Here is an 18,365-nt window from a genome sequence, read left to right on the forward strand (position 1 = left end):
GACAAAAGTTGTTCCATAAAGAACGGTCCGGGAAGAGATATACTCGCATGGCAGAAAGAGATCGTTCTGTAGAATCACAGCCGTTGTTTTAGCCGTGTACGCGTTTAGTATGATTTATATCAAGCATCGCCTTAGCACGAGTCTTTTAGTAAACGACAGCGGTGGTTTGCCTCGCAAATATGGACACACCGAAGCAGCCCAAATAATTACTTCACGCAATTAGATCACGCTCTTTAGGACAGTTAATCAGGTATAGTGATGTAAGCTTAATCAATTAAGTTACTTAGAAAGTGGTAACACCTCCTTGAGACACAGGACTTATCTCTTTTTGAAGTACAGCCCTTCTATGTTTGTTTGCTTCTTCCTTTATTTGTTCTGATTATTTGCAGGCGCGGTTGTGCCAAACTGAATGTCCTTCTCCAGCGCTCACATGCTTTTGTTGGATACAACTGCAGCGTGAGAAAAGCTGCTTGGGGACGGGGTCCTGCTATCCAGTGCTGACTTTGTCATGCTTGTTATGTGGAGCATGTTCCAAAAAATGCAGCTCCACATATGGTCTTCAAATTGCAACAGGACGATTTGGAGCTTCAAACAGTTGCGATTTCGTCATTTTGGCCCTCGTGTACCCAGTCTGTGAAACGCAAACAAAAAAGTCTAACACGATATGCTTTTGTAATGAAGATCACTGATGATGAGTAAAGAGAATATACGAGTTCAAGTTTATTCAATATTTTATATCATTCATTATATTATTCAACATTTTATGTCAAGTTTATACAACATCAAGTTTATTCAAGTTCAAGATTTATTTATTGCACTTATGCGTTTCAGGATACAATGAACGTGCAGGGAGGTCGCAAAAGACTATATTTATTGTTTTGTGACCTTGCTACAATGACAATATATATTTTAGGAATGATAATGGTCAGGTACGCTCTCTAAATTTGTAGCACTCAATTTTAGGTTGGAATGAGCAATGAATAGCAACTTCCCTCCTGATATTTTCTCATATATGCTAAATTATAAATTTAATGTGATCGAATATGTGATAATATAATAATATATAATAATATAATATGTGATAAATGAATGTGATCAACAGTAGATGTAAACAACATGAGTAGCCAGAGAAGTGCATTCCCAATAAATAATTTTCTTATAACGTATATGTGCATGCCTATTAACTGAAACAATTATCACAGTTCCCTGACAAGTTTTAATTTCTGAGAGTGTACTGTAGAGGCTGCTTAGATCTACAACAGTTCATACAAGGTATTATATACTGTGAATGCCTTTAAAAATCCCATGTGACACATATGCCTTTACTTTCTGGAGGTGCTGTGGTAGTCAAAGTTTGTGGGCATTACGCAGGTTCTGCACCCATTTCTTGAGTATGTCGAGGCAGCTGTGAAGTAACCTGCATTGATGATTATTATTCCAATTTTTATGGTGCATCGACAACAAAGGAAATAATACATCAGAACATTGGTTTGAGTGCAACCAGTTAAAAATGAATGTTGTTTAATAAATGCATTGGACAAATGTTAAAACATCAGTTTAAAACACGGTTACAATCCCTGTATCTTCTAAAAATTAAAAAGATTAAAAACTATTCTGGAAAGAATATGGGGAACTCTTCTAAAAAGAATTATAATCTCTAATTATTATATTGCTGGGTGAAGGAGCCTAAAGTGTAAGGTGTGCTTCTGATGTGAACATGTAAGAAAATATGCAAAATTGAGAGAGGCTAACTGTTTAGAGATGTATAAGCCAGATGGCATCACTCCTCACGGGCGCATCATATAACACCCCTGCTCAGACGCCCTCTGTACGCTCCACAAATATATATATAGTGTGCACGCAAGTGTACCCATCTCTCTGTACGCAGCAATGTAATCAACCAGTTATACAGTTCAATAAACGTCCCTAAGGACACAAAACATGGTGTCAGAAGTGGGATGTCACCTGCATCACCTCATCTAGCAAGGTGTAACAACAGCGGCTTTCCGACAGAACAGAAGTTCGAGTGCCGATCGTGAGCACGACGTTTTGAAGACGCCTTTGATCTCGCGCGCCCGCCCAGCAAGGTAGGCCTGTCATATAGTTTCGGAATGGCGATGGCCAAAGTTGAAACGCCGCAAGGAATGTGCTTTAAAGGTGACATCGCCACAGAATGGAAGTCTTTCAAACAACGCTTCAAACTATACTTACTAGCAACAGGAGGCAGTAAAAAATCGGATGCAGAGAAGGTTGCCTTATTCTTATCGCTTGGAGGCACAGCTCTCATTGATGTCTATAACACGCTTGACTTCGGAGAGGCAACCGAGGCAACACCAGAGCCAGATTTAGTGTGGAACACGGTTATAGAGAAGCTTGACAAGTATTTTGCGCCTAAGGAAAACGAAATCCAAGCATGGTACTCCTTTCGCTGCCGAGTTCAGGGCACTGATGAGGCCTTTGATACGTTCTTAACAGACTTGAAGCTGCGTGCCAAAGCATGTAATTTTCAAGCACAAACTGACAAAATGATACGAGACCAAGTTGTCTTCGGGGTTGAAAGTAACGCTCTACGAACAGACATTTTAAAGCACGTGGATCCAACCCTTGACAACGTAGTTAAAATATGTCTTGCACATGAATCAGCGGCAACGCAACTGAAGGCATTCCAAGACAACTCACCTGCGAAACTGACCGAGAGTGTCATTAACGCCATACGATGCAAAGAACAGCGTTCCAAAACGAAGCCAACTCAGACAGGTAGCAACGAAAACAAGAAGGAAGTGCAGAACTGTCGCTATTGTGGGGGACAACATAAGCGGCTGAGAGGTGAATGCCCAGCTTGGACTAAAAATTGTGCAAAGTGCGGTAAAAAGAATCATTTTGCAAAAGTATGCAAAGCGGGCAAAGTTCACGGTTTGCAAGAAGGCAGTCCCATTAGTTCTGAAGAGGAAGTGCTTCATGTATCCACAAATAATGACAAGAAACGAATATTCGCAACTATGCTACTTGAAGATGGCAGCGCAGTGAAATTCCAGGTAGACAGCGGAGCAACCTTGAACGTGATTCCTGCTAAGTTCGTTGAAGGCAGGAAGCTGAGCCCAACAACAACAGCTCTGAGAGCTTGGAATAGGAGTACGGTTACACCAGTCGGGACCTGCCAACTCTGGATAAGGAATGTAAAGCAACGAAAGACTCGCTCTCTCGTTGAATTTGTTGTGGTAAAAGAAGATTACACACCTCTACTCGGCAAGGATGTGTCCGAAAAAATGGGTCTTCTCACTTTTAACTATGACCTCGTGTCACAAGTATATGAGGAGACAGCTATCTTTGACAAGCACAACGATGTGTTTAATGAAGAACTTGGACATTTGTCAGGAAAGGTACATCTGACCGTGGACCCAACTGTACAACCACAACTATGCACCACCAGCAGAGTGCCGGTGAACATTAAGGCTGAAGTCAAAAAGCTACTTGACAAACTCGAAGCTGACGGTGTAATCACCTCTGTAGATGAGCCGACCCCGTGGGTGAACAGAATGGTCATTGCAGAAAAGAAGTCGGGAGAAATGCGCATCTGCATAGATCCACAAGCCTTAAACAAAGCATTGCAAAGAGAGGTTCATCCTCTGCCAGTGCTTGATGACCTCTTGCCAGATCTTGCAGAGGCAAAAGTATTCTCCAGGTTTGATCTCAGAAACGGATACTGGCACTGCGAACTCGACAAAGAATCAAGTTTGCTGACAACTTTTCAAACGCCATTTGGAAGAAAGAGATGGCTCAGACTGCCATTCGGGTTGAAGGTCAGCAGCGAAATATTTCAGAAGCGTCTTCAAATGGCACTACAGGATATGCCTGGTGTAGTCTGTGTGGCCGACGACATTCTAGTTTACGGCGTAGGTTCCACTCAAGGACAAGCGCAAGAAGACCACGACAATAAGGTTGAGAAGCTGCTAAATCGATGCCGTCAAGAGGGCATCAAACTCAACAAAAGGAAATGTGAGCTTAACAAGGCAGAAACTCTCTTTTTGGGACACAGACTTAAAAAGGAAGGTCTTGCAGTAGACACAGACAAGGTGAAGGCAATTACAGGGATGCTACCACCCCAAGATGTGCAAGGAGTGCAACGATTCTGCGGCATGGCTAACTATCTTTCGCGCTATATGCCACGTCTGTCCAGCGAACTAGAACCGTTGCGGAGACTAACCATGAAAGATACGCCATGGATATGGGGAGCTGAGCAAGATGCAGCCTTCAACAAGGTCAAGAGCATGGTTACGCAAACCCCAGTGCTTGCATACTACGACAATAAAAAGGAGTTGACTATACAATGCGATGCCAGCAAAGACGGACTAGGCGCAGTCCTGCTACAGGAAGGACATCCATTGGAATTCGCAAGCAGAGCTCTAAGCCAACCAGAGACCAGATATGCTCAGATTGAGATGCTCGCAATGAAATTTGCCCTGCAGAGGTTTTCACCAATACACTTATGGAAGAAAGACAACGGTCATTGCTGACCACAATTAAGCCTCTACAAGCAATCAAACAAAAGTCGCTCGCACAAATGCCCCGACGACTACAAGGAATGATGCTTCAGGTACAAAGGTACAACGTAGACATTGTCTACCAACCAGGAAAGATGGTCGTCATTGCAGATACCCTCTCACGAGCATACCTCGAGCAAGACACTGAAAATGAGGAAGCGCCCATTGTGAATGTTATCACACACATACCAGTACGTCCGGCAACGCTGGAAAAGGTGCGCAAAGCCACAGCAGGCGACGCGACATCCCAAGTACTTGCGGAAATGATAACAACGGGATGGCCAGACGATAAAGCGAAGGTCCCACCGGAAGCGTTACCATACTTTACGTTTCGCGAAGAGCTGAGTGTGGAAGACGGACTACTATACCGAGGACAAAGGCTGGTAATACCAAAGGAAATACGAACGGAGATCAAACAGAAGCTTCACGCGTCCCACATGGGCATTGAAAGTTGTCTCCGTCGAGCAAGAGAATGTGTATACTGGCCGGGAATCAGCGCTGAACTGAAAGAACTTGTACGAGCGTGTGACATTTGCCAGACACACATGACGAAACAACAAAAGGAACCGCTGATGTCCCACCCTGTTCCAGCAAATCCCTGGGAGAAAATAGGTGTGGACTTAATGGAATGCGCAGGACGTCATTTTCTCGTCACGGTCGACTACCTCAGCAATTTCTGGGAAGTGGACAAACTCCGTTCAACAACGAGTGACGCAGTTATCAGAAAGCTCAAAGCTCACTTCGGCAGATATGGCATTCCGCTAAAAGTGTTCACGGATAATGGACCCCAATTTGCCAGCCAGCAGTTCGCGAATGAATGGGACTTTAGGCATCACACGAGCAGCCCACACTACCCGCAATCAAACGGCATGGTGGAGTCTGCAGTGAAAACGGCCAAGAAACTAATAACGAAAGCACTCGAGAGTGGGCGAGAACCACAGCTAGCTTTCCTTGACTACAGGAACACACCCCAGCAAGGAACACAAATGTCGCCCGCACAAGCATTTCTAGGGCCCAGAACGCGAACCACACTACCTACAACGGAGGTCCTCTTGCAGCCGAGATATGGGACACCACAAATAGCAAAGCAAGCACAACAAAGACAAAGTGCCACTTACTACAACAAAACTGCGAAGCAGCTCAGTGAGCTACAACCAGGACAGACTGTACGAGTACAACCAGTGGCAAGCACGAGCAAATGGAAGCTCGGGACAATAACGAGAAAATGTGGACCACGTTCATACGAAGTTCGCAGCGAGGGCCAACTTCTCAGACGCAATCGCGTACATCTACGTGAAGTCCCTCACCACGAGAAGAAGCACAATGAACCAATATCCATCTCTCAAAGATGCAGTCGACCGAACCAACCCCTGTTGGACCGCAATGACCTGCTGGACACAGAAGACAACGCTTGCAACACCCCTCCCACAATACAAGAGGAGGATCAGCACCGGCCTACAAGAGATCGAAGACCGCCCTGCCGTTTCAAGGACTTTCTGTTTCACTAAGCTTGCAGTTATGTTGCATTCATTTAAAGAAGACAAGCGATTTCTTTCAAAGGGGAGGATGTTTAGAGATGTATAAGCCAGATGGCATCACTCCTCACGGGCGCATCATATAACACCCCTGCTCAGACGCCCTCTGTACGCTCCACAAATATATATATAGTGTGCACGCAAGTGTACCCATCTCTCTGTACGCAGCAATGTTATCAACCAGTTATACAGTTCAATAAACGTCCCTAAGGACACAAAACATAACCACAGTGCGTGCACTGAGGTTGTTCCTTCCTGTAAAGTAGAAACCAGTGGATGAGGAACGTGATACTTACCTGTACACCCAGCCGTATCACCTGCACAGATTATTCACTGGGTAGCCCTCATGACGAAACCTGTATTGAGAGACCACTTTTGCCTTAAAAACTGCTACAAATAGCACGACACGCTACAGATTATTACTATCGTAACAAGCTGACGATACAGCTCAGACACAAAGGCGTTATTCAAGTCGCGCCACACCACCGTTACGTAGGATTCTTTGTCACAAATCAAACCAAGGCACAAAACAATACCAATACGTGAAAAAAGGTGACAATCGTGGTCTCATTATGACGTAATACCGAACTTGTGCGCGAAGGTAATTCAAAGAAATGAATGTGGCACTTGCTTCCGCAGAGAACACCGTGTACCATGCTAGCAATGCATGCAAAAAAGCGCTCGAGTGCTCGCACATATATTGATGACAACACTACCTGTGTAGTGTAACATGTTCTTTCAAGCATATTATGCACTAAAACTGTATTTGCCGCCGGGTAAAATGCAAGTGTGCTCGATTGAACGTCGGAAAAGCGATCAAGCAACCTGCATCCAGTGCTCGTTTTGGGCAAAAAAACACTTCATAATGGTCAACTAAATATACAGAATGGACGCCTATTTGTTCCTCGATAAAGAGTGACTTACCTGTATAAATTTAGGCCCTGTAACCTTGCCAGTACGGTTGGTACGACCGTAATTGCAAGAAGTTGCCATGGTCGCTGCGGCGACTGTTGTGGGTACAGTAAGATGGCGGCCGGTTTCTTCACGCTCGCACTCCCTATCCGCGATCCAGCATTTTACAATCGCGATCAGTGCGTGATACCAAGAAAATAGCAAGAATGACGACTTTTATACGTAGGATTTTGCGTTATATAATTGCATTTAATTTGTACATACATGTTTGCTCATTTTTGAGCAGGTTCAGGTTCGCCAAGAGCAAGAGAATTCTGGGCTAGGTGGCGCAAGCTACCACCAAAGGGTGGCTCCAAAGGGAAAGGCCACAGTATGACAGTATCCATATCATTTCAAGCAAATCGGCGCTCGTCAAGAAGTAGGCTTCTGCGTTACAGTTATTCTGTTTGGAATTTGTTAATTCTCGCCGATTTCATTGTTGTTTTGAACATACTTTTACTCAACTGATACTGCAACGTAATGGACATGTATTGATGAAAGATGAAAGTCACTGAAAAGGTTAGCCAGCTGTAGGACTCGAACTCACGTCTTCTGGATTACCGGTTCGGATTACCGGTTCTTTGTTACCGGGTTCGAGTCCTACAGCTGGCTAACCTTTTCAGTGACTTTCATCGTTAATTTTTTAGGTAATTTGAGGCTTTGTATGTATTTGTCCCTTCTATGTTGTTCCAGCCTCAGAACAGAGTTCTCTCATGGTCATGTATTGTTTGCTTATTTAGGAGTGACATATTTAAAACGGGACAAGTTGTATTCTGTTCTGAGGATGCATCTATTTTGTCCCTTTTATGTCTGTGCCTCTCGGTTTTCTACACGTTGATCAAGTTGTGATGTTGTATACATATTGCCGAGCAGGCCCAATTTTGACGCACTTTAGTATAATGTTTAGCCTTAGTAACCGAGCCTGCAAAGCTATCCGACTGCTGGGACTGAACCATTTGCGTGTCTCATAGGGCCAAGATGACGCTGACAGAAGTACCAAGCGAGTCGAGATTGCAGTCCCCTCCAACAGACGCCATTTCTTCGCTCCAGTTCGGTCCCAATTCAAACCAGTTCCTTCTAGTATCTGCTTGGGATTCTACCGTACGCTTATACGATGTTGTCAGCAACACGATGCGCCTGAAATATAACCACAAGGGGCCCGTCCTCGACTGCTGTTTCCAGGACGCCGTGCACGCGTGGAGCGCCGGAGTAGATGGCCAGGTCAAGTCCTTTGATTTCAATTGCAGCGCAGAGACTATCGTCGGCAAACACAAGGCTCCCGTTCGATGCATCGAGTACTGCCAGGATATCAATGTAGTCATCTCTGGCAGTTGGGACTCGAGCGTCAGTCTCTGGGATCCGAGGACACCCAGCAGCGCTGGAAACTTTGCTCAGCCCGAAAGAGTACGTTAACTCACGCTAGTTTTCTCCTCGAGTGTTGAATGGCCAAAGCGATGGGTTTCAGGTGTACACGATGGCGGTGTGTGGGGACAAATTGGTTGTGGGAACAGCCCTGCGCAAGGTCCTTGTCTGGGACCTGCGCAACATGGGCTACGTACAGCAGCGACGAGAATCCAGTCTCAAGTACCAGACACGCTGCATCCGTTGTTTCCCTAATCAACAAGGATACGTACTCAGCTCTATTGAAGGTTTGTATCGCAGAAACTTTGCTTTAAAGGGGACCAGAAAGCCATCCAAAAGGTTTTCTCTTTCTGGTGAATTACGAAAGGACGTAACTCGATGTGACAACTAACACAAAAACAATTATCTGTACACAGTATTTTCCTCTGAGTAAGACGCCCCCAAACATGGACTTGTTCTGCAAGCCGAAATGAGGAGGATTGTGATGTCATCATGGTTACAAGAGAGACCTGAGTGCTGTTTCGTTTCTGCTCCCAGTTCTCTCAGACAGCGCTTCTCCAAACAAGCAAACCAGTTATCGGGTTGCACCTCAATGACGTCAAAACGATTCTGATGGCTAGTTGTCACGATTTTCAAAATGGAATTCCGCGATATGCTTCCATCTGCCGCGTGAATCACTTCGCATGGTGCGTTTTAGCAGACAGGCTAACGGCTTGGTTTTAAAAAAATGGCCGTGACTGAAGCGCTTTCTGTGCTCCTTTAAAGAACGTTTTCTTATGCAAAACAGGCTCTCTGAGCGTCGTGTTTATGGAGACACCCAAAATAAATTTTGATGAAAAATGTGCAGGTCGTGTAGCCGTGGAATACCTGGACCCAAGCCCCGAAGTGCAGCGCAAGAAGTATGCCTTCAAGTGCCACAGGGTGAAAGACAGCAGCGGTATCGAAAACATCTACCCTGTGAATGCCATCGCGTTCCACAATCTCTACAACACCTTTGCCACGGGCGGCAGCGACGGATTTGTCAACGTCTGGGACGGATTCAACAAGAAACGTCTCTGCCAGTTCCACAAATACCCATCTAGCATCGCCGCGCTCGCATTCAGTCCCGATGGAACGCTGCTGGCCATTGGATCTTCTTTCCTTCACGAGCAAGAAGGCGTTGAGAACATTCCACCTGATGCCATCTTCTTGCGTCGGGTCACAGATCAGGAGACCAAGCCGAAATGAATAATAAAGCTCATTTTGCCCAATGAGCTTGAGTTGCCACAGTAATCTGCAGTGGGTCAATGCCCAAAAAAGCAGCCTTCCTTTCTGCAAGCTTTCTGTACTTGGTGTCGATCACTTCCGCGCTGTAGCGGCTATGCAACATTGAGCCGGGAGTTTGCCACAGCGTGCTCTGTTCCTCGATAATAACTGTCCCGTAAGGCTTATTTTATGAGCCGATGGCAGACTCTCGGAGGTTGTTGTGTCTCCTCGGACTATGTGTTGGTGCAGAGAGACACAGTTGATGGCACAGCTGAGCACTCGGGGCTTGCCTCTCGACACAGGAGTTTCAAAGTGCAGGAATGCCGATGCTAAAATGTCATTTGGAAAGTGAGAAGAAAAACTGACAAATTGGAGCTTGAAGAGCCAGCCATTCAGGGTTGCCATCCCACCATTATTTGTTGCTTGTGCGGGTTGAAAGGGGTTCCGTCACATTTGATTGAACGTCGTTTGGTCGAAACGGCAGGAGAAAGAACAGTTTTAGTTTACACTTTTGGGGCCAAATTCCCAAACCTCCTGCAACTTCACCCTTAAGGGACCCCGGTCTACGGGTGGGCCATGCTGAGGGTGAACATCCCCTCAAGGGAGTATGCACGTCGGGAGAGGATTTGGCCCCTCGCAGAATGAGGCAAGTGCGGGGCTTTATTTCCGACGGCTGTCGTCTGCTACTTGGGTATCGCCCAATATGCTAACGTGTGGCTCGCTAACTCCACGTCAATCTAGTGTTCCGATGTCATACAACTGTCGTGTAAATGGTAACAATCGCTGGATGGGCGGAAAAGGGCAGCCACGATTGTCCCTCCTGACATCAAGTAGTCGGTACCTATCTTTCAATCCACATTCGTGCTCAGGGGGGTCTTCCCAGTCCCGTCAGTTGAGCAACGACACCGTGAGGGTAACTCACGACGTCTTCCAGGTTTGTTTTGGGGTGAGCTCACTTGGCTGGTGCACACCCTTAGCAGATACAGGCGCTTTGGGAAAGGAAATTGTCCTCAATTAGGGCTTGTGCTTATATAGGGAGCCCTAATGTCCATATTTATCCGAGTGAAATGAAGGCATTTAATAGAAACAGAGACTTACTTTGGCCACATTTAATTTATTGGGTAACGTTACAATTTAAAGCTTTTGGGCAAGTATTGCAATTCTCTAAACTGAACAAAGTCGCGTCTCGTTAATAAGGACACTTTCCTCCCCGACATAAATCATCCATAAAGTGTCCATATGACCCAATGCAGAGGAAATAACCACCGAAGGCTTATCGAATTAGTGCCAGCTTGCAGGTACACACATTTTAAGCTTAGCAAAATGTTGGCAACATGTGCTCGTCACCATTGTCCTCAAAGGATTGAAGAGCCATAGCAGATGTGGCTTGCCATGGCTCAAGCAAAGAGATGCAAAATGTCCGGAAATTTGGAGTAAAATTGGAGCAAATGGAAACAAACATGGTTACTGCCGAGTCTAAGCATTGCCGGCCAAACCACACCATACAATGAGGTAGAAGCTTTAGTAGTGTTAATCCTCTAGGCATAAATGCGGAGCAGAGCATCCCATGAGACCGCTGTCTACTCAGCGATAGGCAATTGCAACAACCCACCCACTCCGACCAGAACTCTGACAATATCAGAACGTGATGGCGGTCGCTTGGAGCGGCCAGACAGAGCTCTAAGTTGGTGGTTGTTGGCGGATTAGAGACATCTAAGGCACTGTTGGCGGGTTGGAACGCATCGAAGGCACGAAAATTTACATTTTTGAATTTGGTGGTCTGGAAATTTTGTCCTATTTTTCCGGAGACAAGGAAAAAAACAAAAAGAGAAACTTTTTTTTTATCCAAAATTTCTGTTCTTTTCCGGTGCCTTGCATCTCTACTCAAGCCATCGAGGCTCGAGCCAAGCAACTTGCCTCGACGACTGCACTACATTGAAGTAAAGGCGCAACTCCGTGCATGAGGGTCAAAGTTTGGTCCTCACAAAAATCTTCCCTGCTACGGTAATGAGGCACGACTGTCAGCAAATGTGGATTCTCAATACGGTAAGATTTTGTTTATCCAATGAACAACTTTTTGTGCAACCTTGCGTGACAGTGAAGGCAAGTGTCCAAGCACAACTCCCGCCAATGCCAGCGAGATGACCACCGCCTGAGATTTTCCGAACACCCCGAAGCACTGGTCAAAAATGCCACAAAAGCAGCAGACGTCACCCCTTCCCTCGCCAAGATGAAAATCCTGGGAATACACTGTGAAAAAATCCCTGCACGACGACTGAGAAAATTGGACACACTAAGACACAGAGTAAAATGTGAAAATAACGGAATTTATTACAACTATCGGAGATGATTAAAAAAAAAAAGCCATAAATTAAACGCAGTCATAAAACAAGAGGAAACACCATCCTAAACGTTCCTAATTATCTCTATAAACGAGCCCAAAGTCCTGGACACTGCCTACGAATCCACCTGGCTCTTTATGCCAATTCTCGTTGAAATGAAAAGAATGATTGAAACACAGTGTTTTTGCCCGTAGGAGCCTTTTAAACCACCGTAAGAGGAGGAGAAAAAAGAACATGGTGACACTTGTACGCGCACATAATTCGACAGCGAGTGAAGTCAGACGAGCTTCTTGGCCTCGAAGAAGCTCTTGAGGTGACGCATCTGCCAGAATCCCATGAGTACCAAGATAAGGGTCTGCACCACTGACCACCAGAGGACGCGAGAGTTTGTGCTCTCGCTTGTTTGACGGAAACGCTCCTCTCGGTACTGAAAGGAAAACACACACATTATAGCATATAACCAATCTATTGGTATTACCGGAATTTCACGCGTATAAGCCGCACCGCAGATAAGTCGCAGGACGCATTTTTAAGAACGTTTTGAAAATTATCTGGCAGATAAGTCGCGGTGGAAGATAAGCTGCGGGCAATACGAGACGACTGATTTGTGCGACAAAGGAGACCATAGAGAAGGCCAAAAACCCTGTGGTCCATAGTGTACAACAAAGGTGGTCAGCTCTAGAGTTCTGCAAAGATCGGATTGTGCCCTTGTTGGTGGTTTTTCATGAATTGGATGGGTAAGTGGTCTTCCAGAAGATGTGAATCACTGTCTCCACTTTCGTTACAGCTGCTTGGGGGAATGCACCAGGAAGATCAATCTACTCGAACGTGGACCCATCCCTGTTACACACTGTTCGTGCCTCGGCAGGCCAGTGTTGTTCCAGTAACACTGTCGGCCCTTTCGTTATGATCGACGTATGGCGAAATTGCCAGGGAAAAATAGTCATCAGCAAGCCGCATCGGCGGATAAGCCGCAGAGTGCCCGTGAGAAAAAAAAAATTGCGCATAAGCTGCGGCTAATATGCGCGAAATTACGGTACATAGCTCTCCTAGGACATTTCCTCAAATACAATTTCTCTTCATTGTATTAAAATCATTTTCCCTTGCCAGTGAAGCCAGGCTCGGACAAAAGTTTTGCAAATCTGTCCCCACAATATCCCTCTATTTGACATTGGCAGTGCCAGATCTTTTCTTTTGTTTGGTATATTTTTGGAGGGGGCACTGTCGCATCTTTTTCTTAAATACTCATATCCGGTTCCAATATTTACGCAGTACCATATCACAAAGTCACTGCAAAGTAAGAGCACATCATCTTGTACTGTCACTAGTATCGCAACGTTATGGCTGCTGGGAATCACTGTGCTTTTTTTTTAGTCGTTAAAGTAAGTGAATCAGTACTGTAAGAGCTGCTAAGAGCATGCGAATCAACCCTTTCTACTCCATGCAGCGTACGCACAAGCCGCAGAACATTGTTTTATCCCATCAGGCAAGATATAAAAGAAATGACGCATCTGTTACTCCTACAAACGCATTGCACTGTACATATATACCACCATGCCACAAAGCCGCAACATGCCTTTCCCCGCACTCTTAAAACCAGCTTGTAGGATAGTACGACATCCCAACCGAACTGTTCAGTGCCCTGAATGATAGTGAATGAGAACTGCTAAAATGAACTGGCTGACCTGCACATGGCCAGTACTATGGCCTCCTGCAGGGTCCCTCCCACGTCTGTGAGAAGAAAGGGATTGACCTAGAACGCCGCCATCACCGTGAACAATGGATGTCTGCCAGAGTATTGACGGCGGCACGATGTGCAAGAGCAAAGCACTCTCGGAAACCCGTGTCACCAATCACGAAAACGCGGAAAAAAACACTGCTACGGTACTATCCACCTTCGCAAGCAATTGTTTCCCACACTTGGCGAGAAAATGGTCTCACTGACCCTTTGATAGTTTTGCTCCTTGGTGATCTGCTCCACTTGGTCCAAGAGTTGTCGTACACGGAGCTGAAGTTCCGTCAACTTCTCCTTCTGGGCAACACTGCCATAATCCACGGCGTGCTCACCCACTTGGATGTCCAGATGAACCCTCTGCGTTGACACAATCCAGATTAAACTAATTCCTGCACATGCGTCTCCTCAACACTCTGTCAATCGAAACATGTGGCATAACATTTTAGGTTTAGTGTGCGTCACTATTTCTACAAACTGAAAACACCTTTTTGATGCCCTCCCCAAATAAGAGGAAGCCATTTTACGTGTAGTCGTCACACGTAGCGGTGGACAAAACCGAGCTTAGGCTTACAAAACTGAATCATCAAAACCTGAAAAGCAATGGGAAATATATGCTTAATGTTGATGAAAAAGCTGGCTGTCCAAAGCACATATGTTTCATGTTACGTTCAAGGAGACGTGCGGAGGGCAACCAGTGTCCACCTTGGGCACACAATAAGTTACAATGGCTGCGGGAAGTGGTCCGTTTTTCGTAGCAAGAGGATGCTCGACCTGTGGTAATTATTCCACGCGCAGTATTCCTTACCAGTTGGCTGCCACTAAACCATTTGGAAGAGTTGGAATAGAGGCAGATCATGTGTTCTCCTGGGGAGTGGGACGTAAATGTGAAACGCCCTTCCGAGCTGTACACTTTCGAGAGGATAGTCTTGTCTTCGGGATCTCGAATTTCCACGTGCATCCCGATGCCCGGACTCGAGAGCATGAAACCTCCCGTCTTGGGGTCATGCAGCTGACACTTGTAGTTGCCTGCAAGAACCTTGTCTTCACTGTCACATCAAGCATGGTGCTTTTCACCTGCACTCTGTTGAGATGATTGTAAACCGTGCAACTACAAATATTGTCACGAACGCTCATTTTTCTCAAGTTATCGTTCCCGTACGAGTACATCTGGAATCTTTCGCCAAGTGGATAAGTTATAGAAAAATATTTCGCCATAATTGTGGCAGGGTAATTCGTTTGTCGATATGTTCCAGGCATTTCTGTCACCGTATATCTGTGTTGTCACTTAAGAAAATAGTAAACACACACAAAATAAGATACCTGAAAGACTCCTGACGTACCACACACTACGTAGATGTGTCACCGGATAATCGATGGGTCAAATACCATGTGCTAAGTAATCATAACGGAGTATAAGACATCCCAACTAACAAGAAACAGCTTAAAGTGTTCCAGTGGTTCCAGTGAAGAACCATCTGTTCTTACCGACAACTAACGTTTCCTCTGGAACCTCTTCTATGAAGCACTTGCGTTCCGTTTCAGAAATGTGAAAGTAAAGTCCCATACAAATGTGCATAACGGACAATAGAGAGAAAAGAGCGAGGCACACACTTCTCAGATACATTTCGAGCTTTTAGCTGAGTCCTTTACAAAGAAATGAATCGCACACGACGACGACACCGGACGCCACGTTTGACTTACAATGTTGCCAGCACGTAGCGCAATCTGCTGCTCTAGTCGTGACTCCGTGGTCGTGACCGGCCAAACAGATAGTTAAAACAATGCTCCAATATTTGCTGCATAATTAGTTAAAATAATTGCGAGGTATTTACGTGTATATTATAATCGCCTTTTGAGTTCTCAAGTATGTTTTTTTTTGACAAAAATTAAATAAGAAATGCAGATTCGAGGTTCTCAGAAAGCGGAGACATAATTTATTGATACTTTTCTTTTTTCTTTTTCGTTTTTTTGAAGCACGTCCGCACAAATTACATACGTGCTGGGGCTGGGCCCTCGATACAAAGAGGCCTGCCAAGCTGCCAAGCCCACTGATCTCTATGTATAAAGCTGGATCGCGCATGGGAGAGGGGCTCGTGGGGGAGAGGCGTGCCTTCGGGCCGCCATGTTGGTGGGCCCTAAAGTGCTGTGCTGTGTGCTGTGTGTGCCCCGGTGTGCCCATAGAAAACAATCGGAGGCAACAGAGATTGTGAGTATTTATTGCGCTGCTAGCATTGATCGTTGTTTGTCATCACACAATTTTGTAAGGTGCCAGTATACTGATGTATCCTAACAGTGTTTCACAGGTGTCCTGCCGTTCGATTCTTAATTACATTATGTTTTGCATTCCGAAACTAGACCGTCACTGCAGTGCAGCGCTGGGTATTGTACTACAGCACGTTTCCCAGCCAATATTTCAATAAGAAACGACTTGAGGTTAACAACAACCATGTATATAATATCCCGTACTGCGTTCTGAACAAAAATTGTTCCATAAAGGGCAAGGGCAATGGCCTGACATTCCTTTCTTTCGACTGTGTGGGACGGAATGTTCAAGAACATTGCAGGCATATACGCCATTGCAAGTCACCAGTTCAGACCGGAAACGATGGACTACAATTCTCTACGCTGCCAAGGTCTAGAAGCTGAAGAGATACTGAAACAAAGAAAGCGCCGGTTCCGCGTAAACCACCCACCGGCGTTTTGACCCCTCTTTTCTTCTTGTAGGAGAATAATCCGCATTCACTGAGCGACCCAAAGACGGACTTCACAACACAAAGTTCAGTGACAAAAGGTTGGTTGTGCAAAGATAAGAGGGGGCTTAATCGCTTCATCGTCGTTACGGTCGTTACAAGCTAACGAGTGGCGGGACATTCAAAAAGGCGGGCGGGAAATTTAAAAAGGTGGGCACGTGATAAAACACGTGCACGGCGCTCTTCGCGCGATATGTGAAGGCCGTGGTACACGTCACGCGCAATGTGTCACGTGCCCACCTTTTTGAATTTCCAGCCACTCGTTAGCTTGTAACGATCGTAACGACGATGAAGCGATTAAGCCCCCAGGACGGCTTAAGAGGAAAGAGGAGAACGAATTCTTGGTTCCATTGTATGTTCAAGTGTATGTGGAAGGTGGCGCGCATTGTCATCGTTAAGAAAGTTCCTTCCAATGGCCTTACGCTAGACAATATTAGGCCTATCGCTCTAACATCTGTGCTCTGTAAGACCGTTGAGCGTATCATCAATCGGCGACTTCTCTCCCATGTGGTATCCCGTGGCATTCTCGGTGCCCACCCACCAGATAGGCTTTCGCCCTTATTGCTCGATATGGCTCGCCCATACGAACATTGAGAGCCAGATTCGCCTTGCAAGGGAGATGAGACACCTTTCAGCACTTGTTGCCCTGGACATCGCCAAAGCATACGACAGTGTCATACATGCTGTGCTCCTCCAGAGGCTGCTAGACACCCCCCGTATCTGCTCACTTGGATTGCGAACTTTCTCTCGGGTCGCACCTTTTTCTGTTCAGACGGCCGATTTGTCTCCTCAGCGTACCCCAGAGTAAAGGTGTCCCCCAGGGCTCGGTCCTGTCCCCCATACTGTTTAACATTCTCATGAGCTCTCTCCCTTGTGACCCAGAAGTCCTCACCATAACGTATGCCGACGACATCGCGTTCTTCGCTTCGGCACCATCTTTGCCAGAGCTGTATGCGAAGCTGCAAGCCTATATGAACACCTTGTCCACGTGGTTAGACTCTGTCCACCTGTCGCTCAACGTGGCTAAGTCTGCTATTCTCGTCTTCTCGCTGGATGCGGCCATCTCTATTGATCTAAGGGTCGGGCTCCAGTCTGTCCGTCAGGTGAGCCAGCTTAAATACCTGGGTGTGTGGTATGATGAGACTCTGTGCTGGTCCCAACACATCGACTACCTGAGCGCTAAGGCGTCCAAAGCTCTCAGCATACTTCATCGTTGCTGCAGCCCACGCATTGGTATGCGCAGGGCTGCTCTGCTATATATTTATAAACTGTACATCCGACCTATATTAGAGTTCGGCTGTGTTCTGTTTTCTTCTCTTCCTGACTGGCGCTTGAGTAAACTATACATCTTAGAGAGACGGGCCTTACGGCTCTGTTTAGGTCTCCCTAGATATACGGCAAACGACGCACTCCTCTCTGAAGCCCGTCTACCTTCATAAAAGAACGCTTTCGGTCTCTTACTAACTGTTGCGTTGGGGAATAACGAGTCGATGAGAGGCTTTGGCTAACACGTCGTTGGCACCGTAGGAATACACCACAGCTGCTTTTCGCCGAACAGCTCCTCGCGCCACTGAGGATCTCTTTGGCCGATGTGTGTGTACTTGGTCCTCACCGGGATTCAAGTCTCCGAGATATTTCATGCGGATGCCAGGCGTCTTCCACTGACCACTCTACAGAGGACATTAACGGACGACCTAAATCGCTACGCACAGTACTACTTGATTGTTGCAACGGACGCGTCGGTTTCTGCGGAGCGCGCTGGAGCTGGCTTGTACTTCCCACAACTTGATTTCCAGTTTCCGGTTCGCCTCCCTGACTTGACCCCACCCTTTGACAGCGAGTTCTTAGCTATGGCCCTTGCCCTTAGGAGGGTTCCTCCTGCCTTCGAACAAGTTATCCTGCTG

The 18,365-nt window shown here is 46.1% G+C and overlaps 2 protein-coding genes and 1 long non-coding RNA gene across 4 annotated transcripts; 1 reads left to right on the forward strand and 2 right to left on the reverse strand.

Moving 5' to 3' along the window:
* Nucleotides 1–731: 731 nt before the first annotated feature.
* LOC135377237 (uncharacterized) lies at nucleotides 732–7,088 on the reverse strand. Its single transcript, XR_010418100.1, has 3 exons — nucleotides 7,001–7,088; nucleotides 6,373–6,432; nucleotides 732–1,417 (listed from the first exon to the last, which is right to left on the reverse strand). It is a non-coding gene; the product is annotated as an uncharacterized LOC135377237 (long non-coding RNA).
* A 215-nt stretch (nucleotides 7,089–7,303) lies between these two features.
* Nucleotides 7,304–9,642, forward strand: LOC135377236 (mitotic checkpoint protein BUB3-like). 2 transcript variants are annotated; one of them, XM_064609538.1, is made up of 4 exons: nucleotides 7,304–7,406; nucleotides 7,999–8,431; nucleotides 8,493–8,676; nucleotides 9,237–9,642. In XM_064609538.1, the coding sequence occupies exons 2-4, from the start codon at nucleotides 8,006–8,008 to the stop codon at nucleotides 9,614–9,616; spliced, it is 990 nt and encodes a 329-aa protein (XP_064465608.1). In that variant the 5' UTR covers nucleotides 7,304–7,406; nucleotides 7,999–8,005; the 3' UTR covers nucleotides 9,617–9,642. The 2 variants fall into 2 exon arrangements, with proteins under 2 accessions (XP_064465608.1, XP_064465609.1); XM_064609539.1 differs by lacking the exon at nucleotides 7,304–7,406 and adding an exon at nucleotides 7,413–7,504.
* A 2,298-nt stretch (nucleotides 9,643–11,940) lies between these two features.
* On the reverse strand, nucleotides 11,941–15,429 carry LOC135377238 (transmembrane emp24 domain-containing protein eca-like). Its single transcript, XM_064609540.1, has 4 exons — nucleotides 15,197–15,429; nucleotides 14,517–14,737; nucleotides 13,922–14,068; nucleotides 11,941–12,403 (listed from the first exon to the last, which is right to left on the reverse strand). The coding sequence occupies exons 1-4, from the start codon at nucleotides 15,333–15,335 to the stop codon at nucleotides 12,254–12,256; spliced, it is 657 nt and encodes a 218-aa protein (XP_064465610.1). The 5' UTR covers nucleotides 15,336–15,429; the 3' UTR covers nucleotides 11,941–12,253.
* Between the last annotated feature and the right edge of the window lie 2,936 nt (nucleotides 15,430–18,365).

Source organism: Ornithodoros turicata, chromosome 1, assembly GCF_037126465.1.
Source record: "Ornithodoros turicata isolate Travis chromosome 1, ASM3712646v1, whole genome shotgun sequence".
Classification (NCBI taxonomy): Eukaryota; Metazoa; Arthropoda; class Arachnida; order Ixodida; family Argasidae; genus Ornithodoros; species Ornithodoros turicata.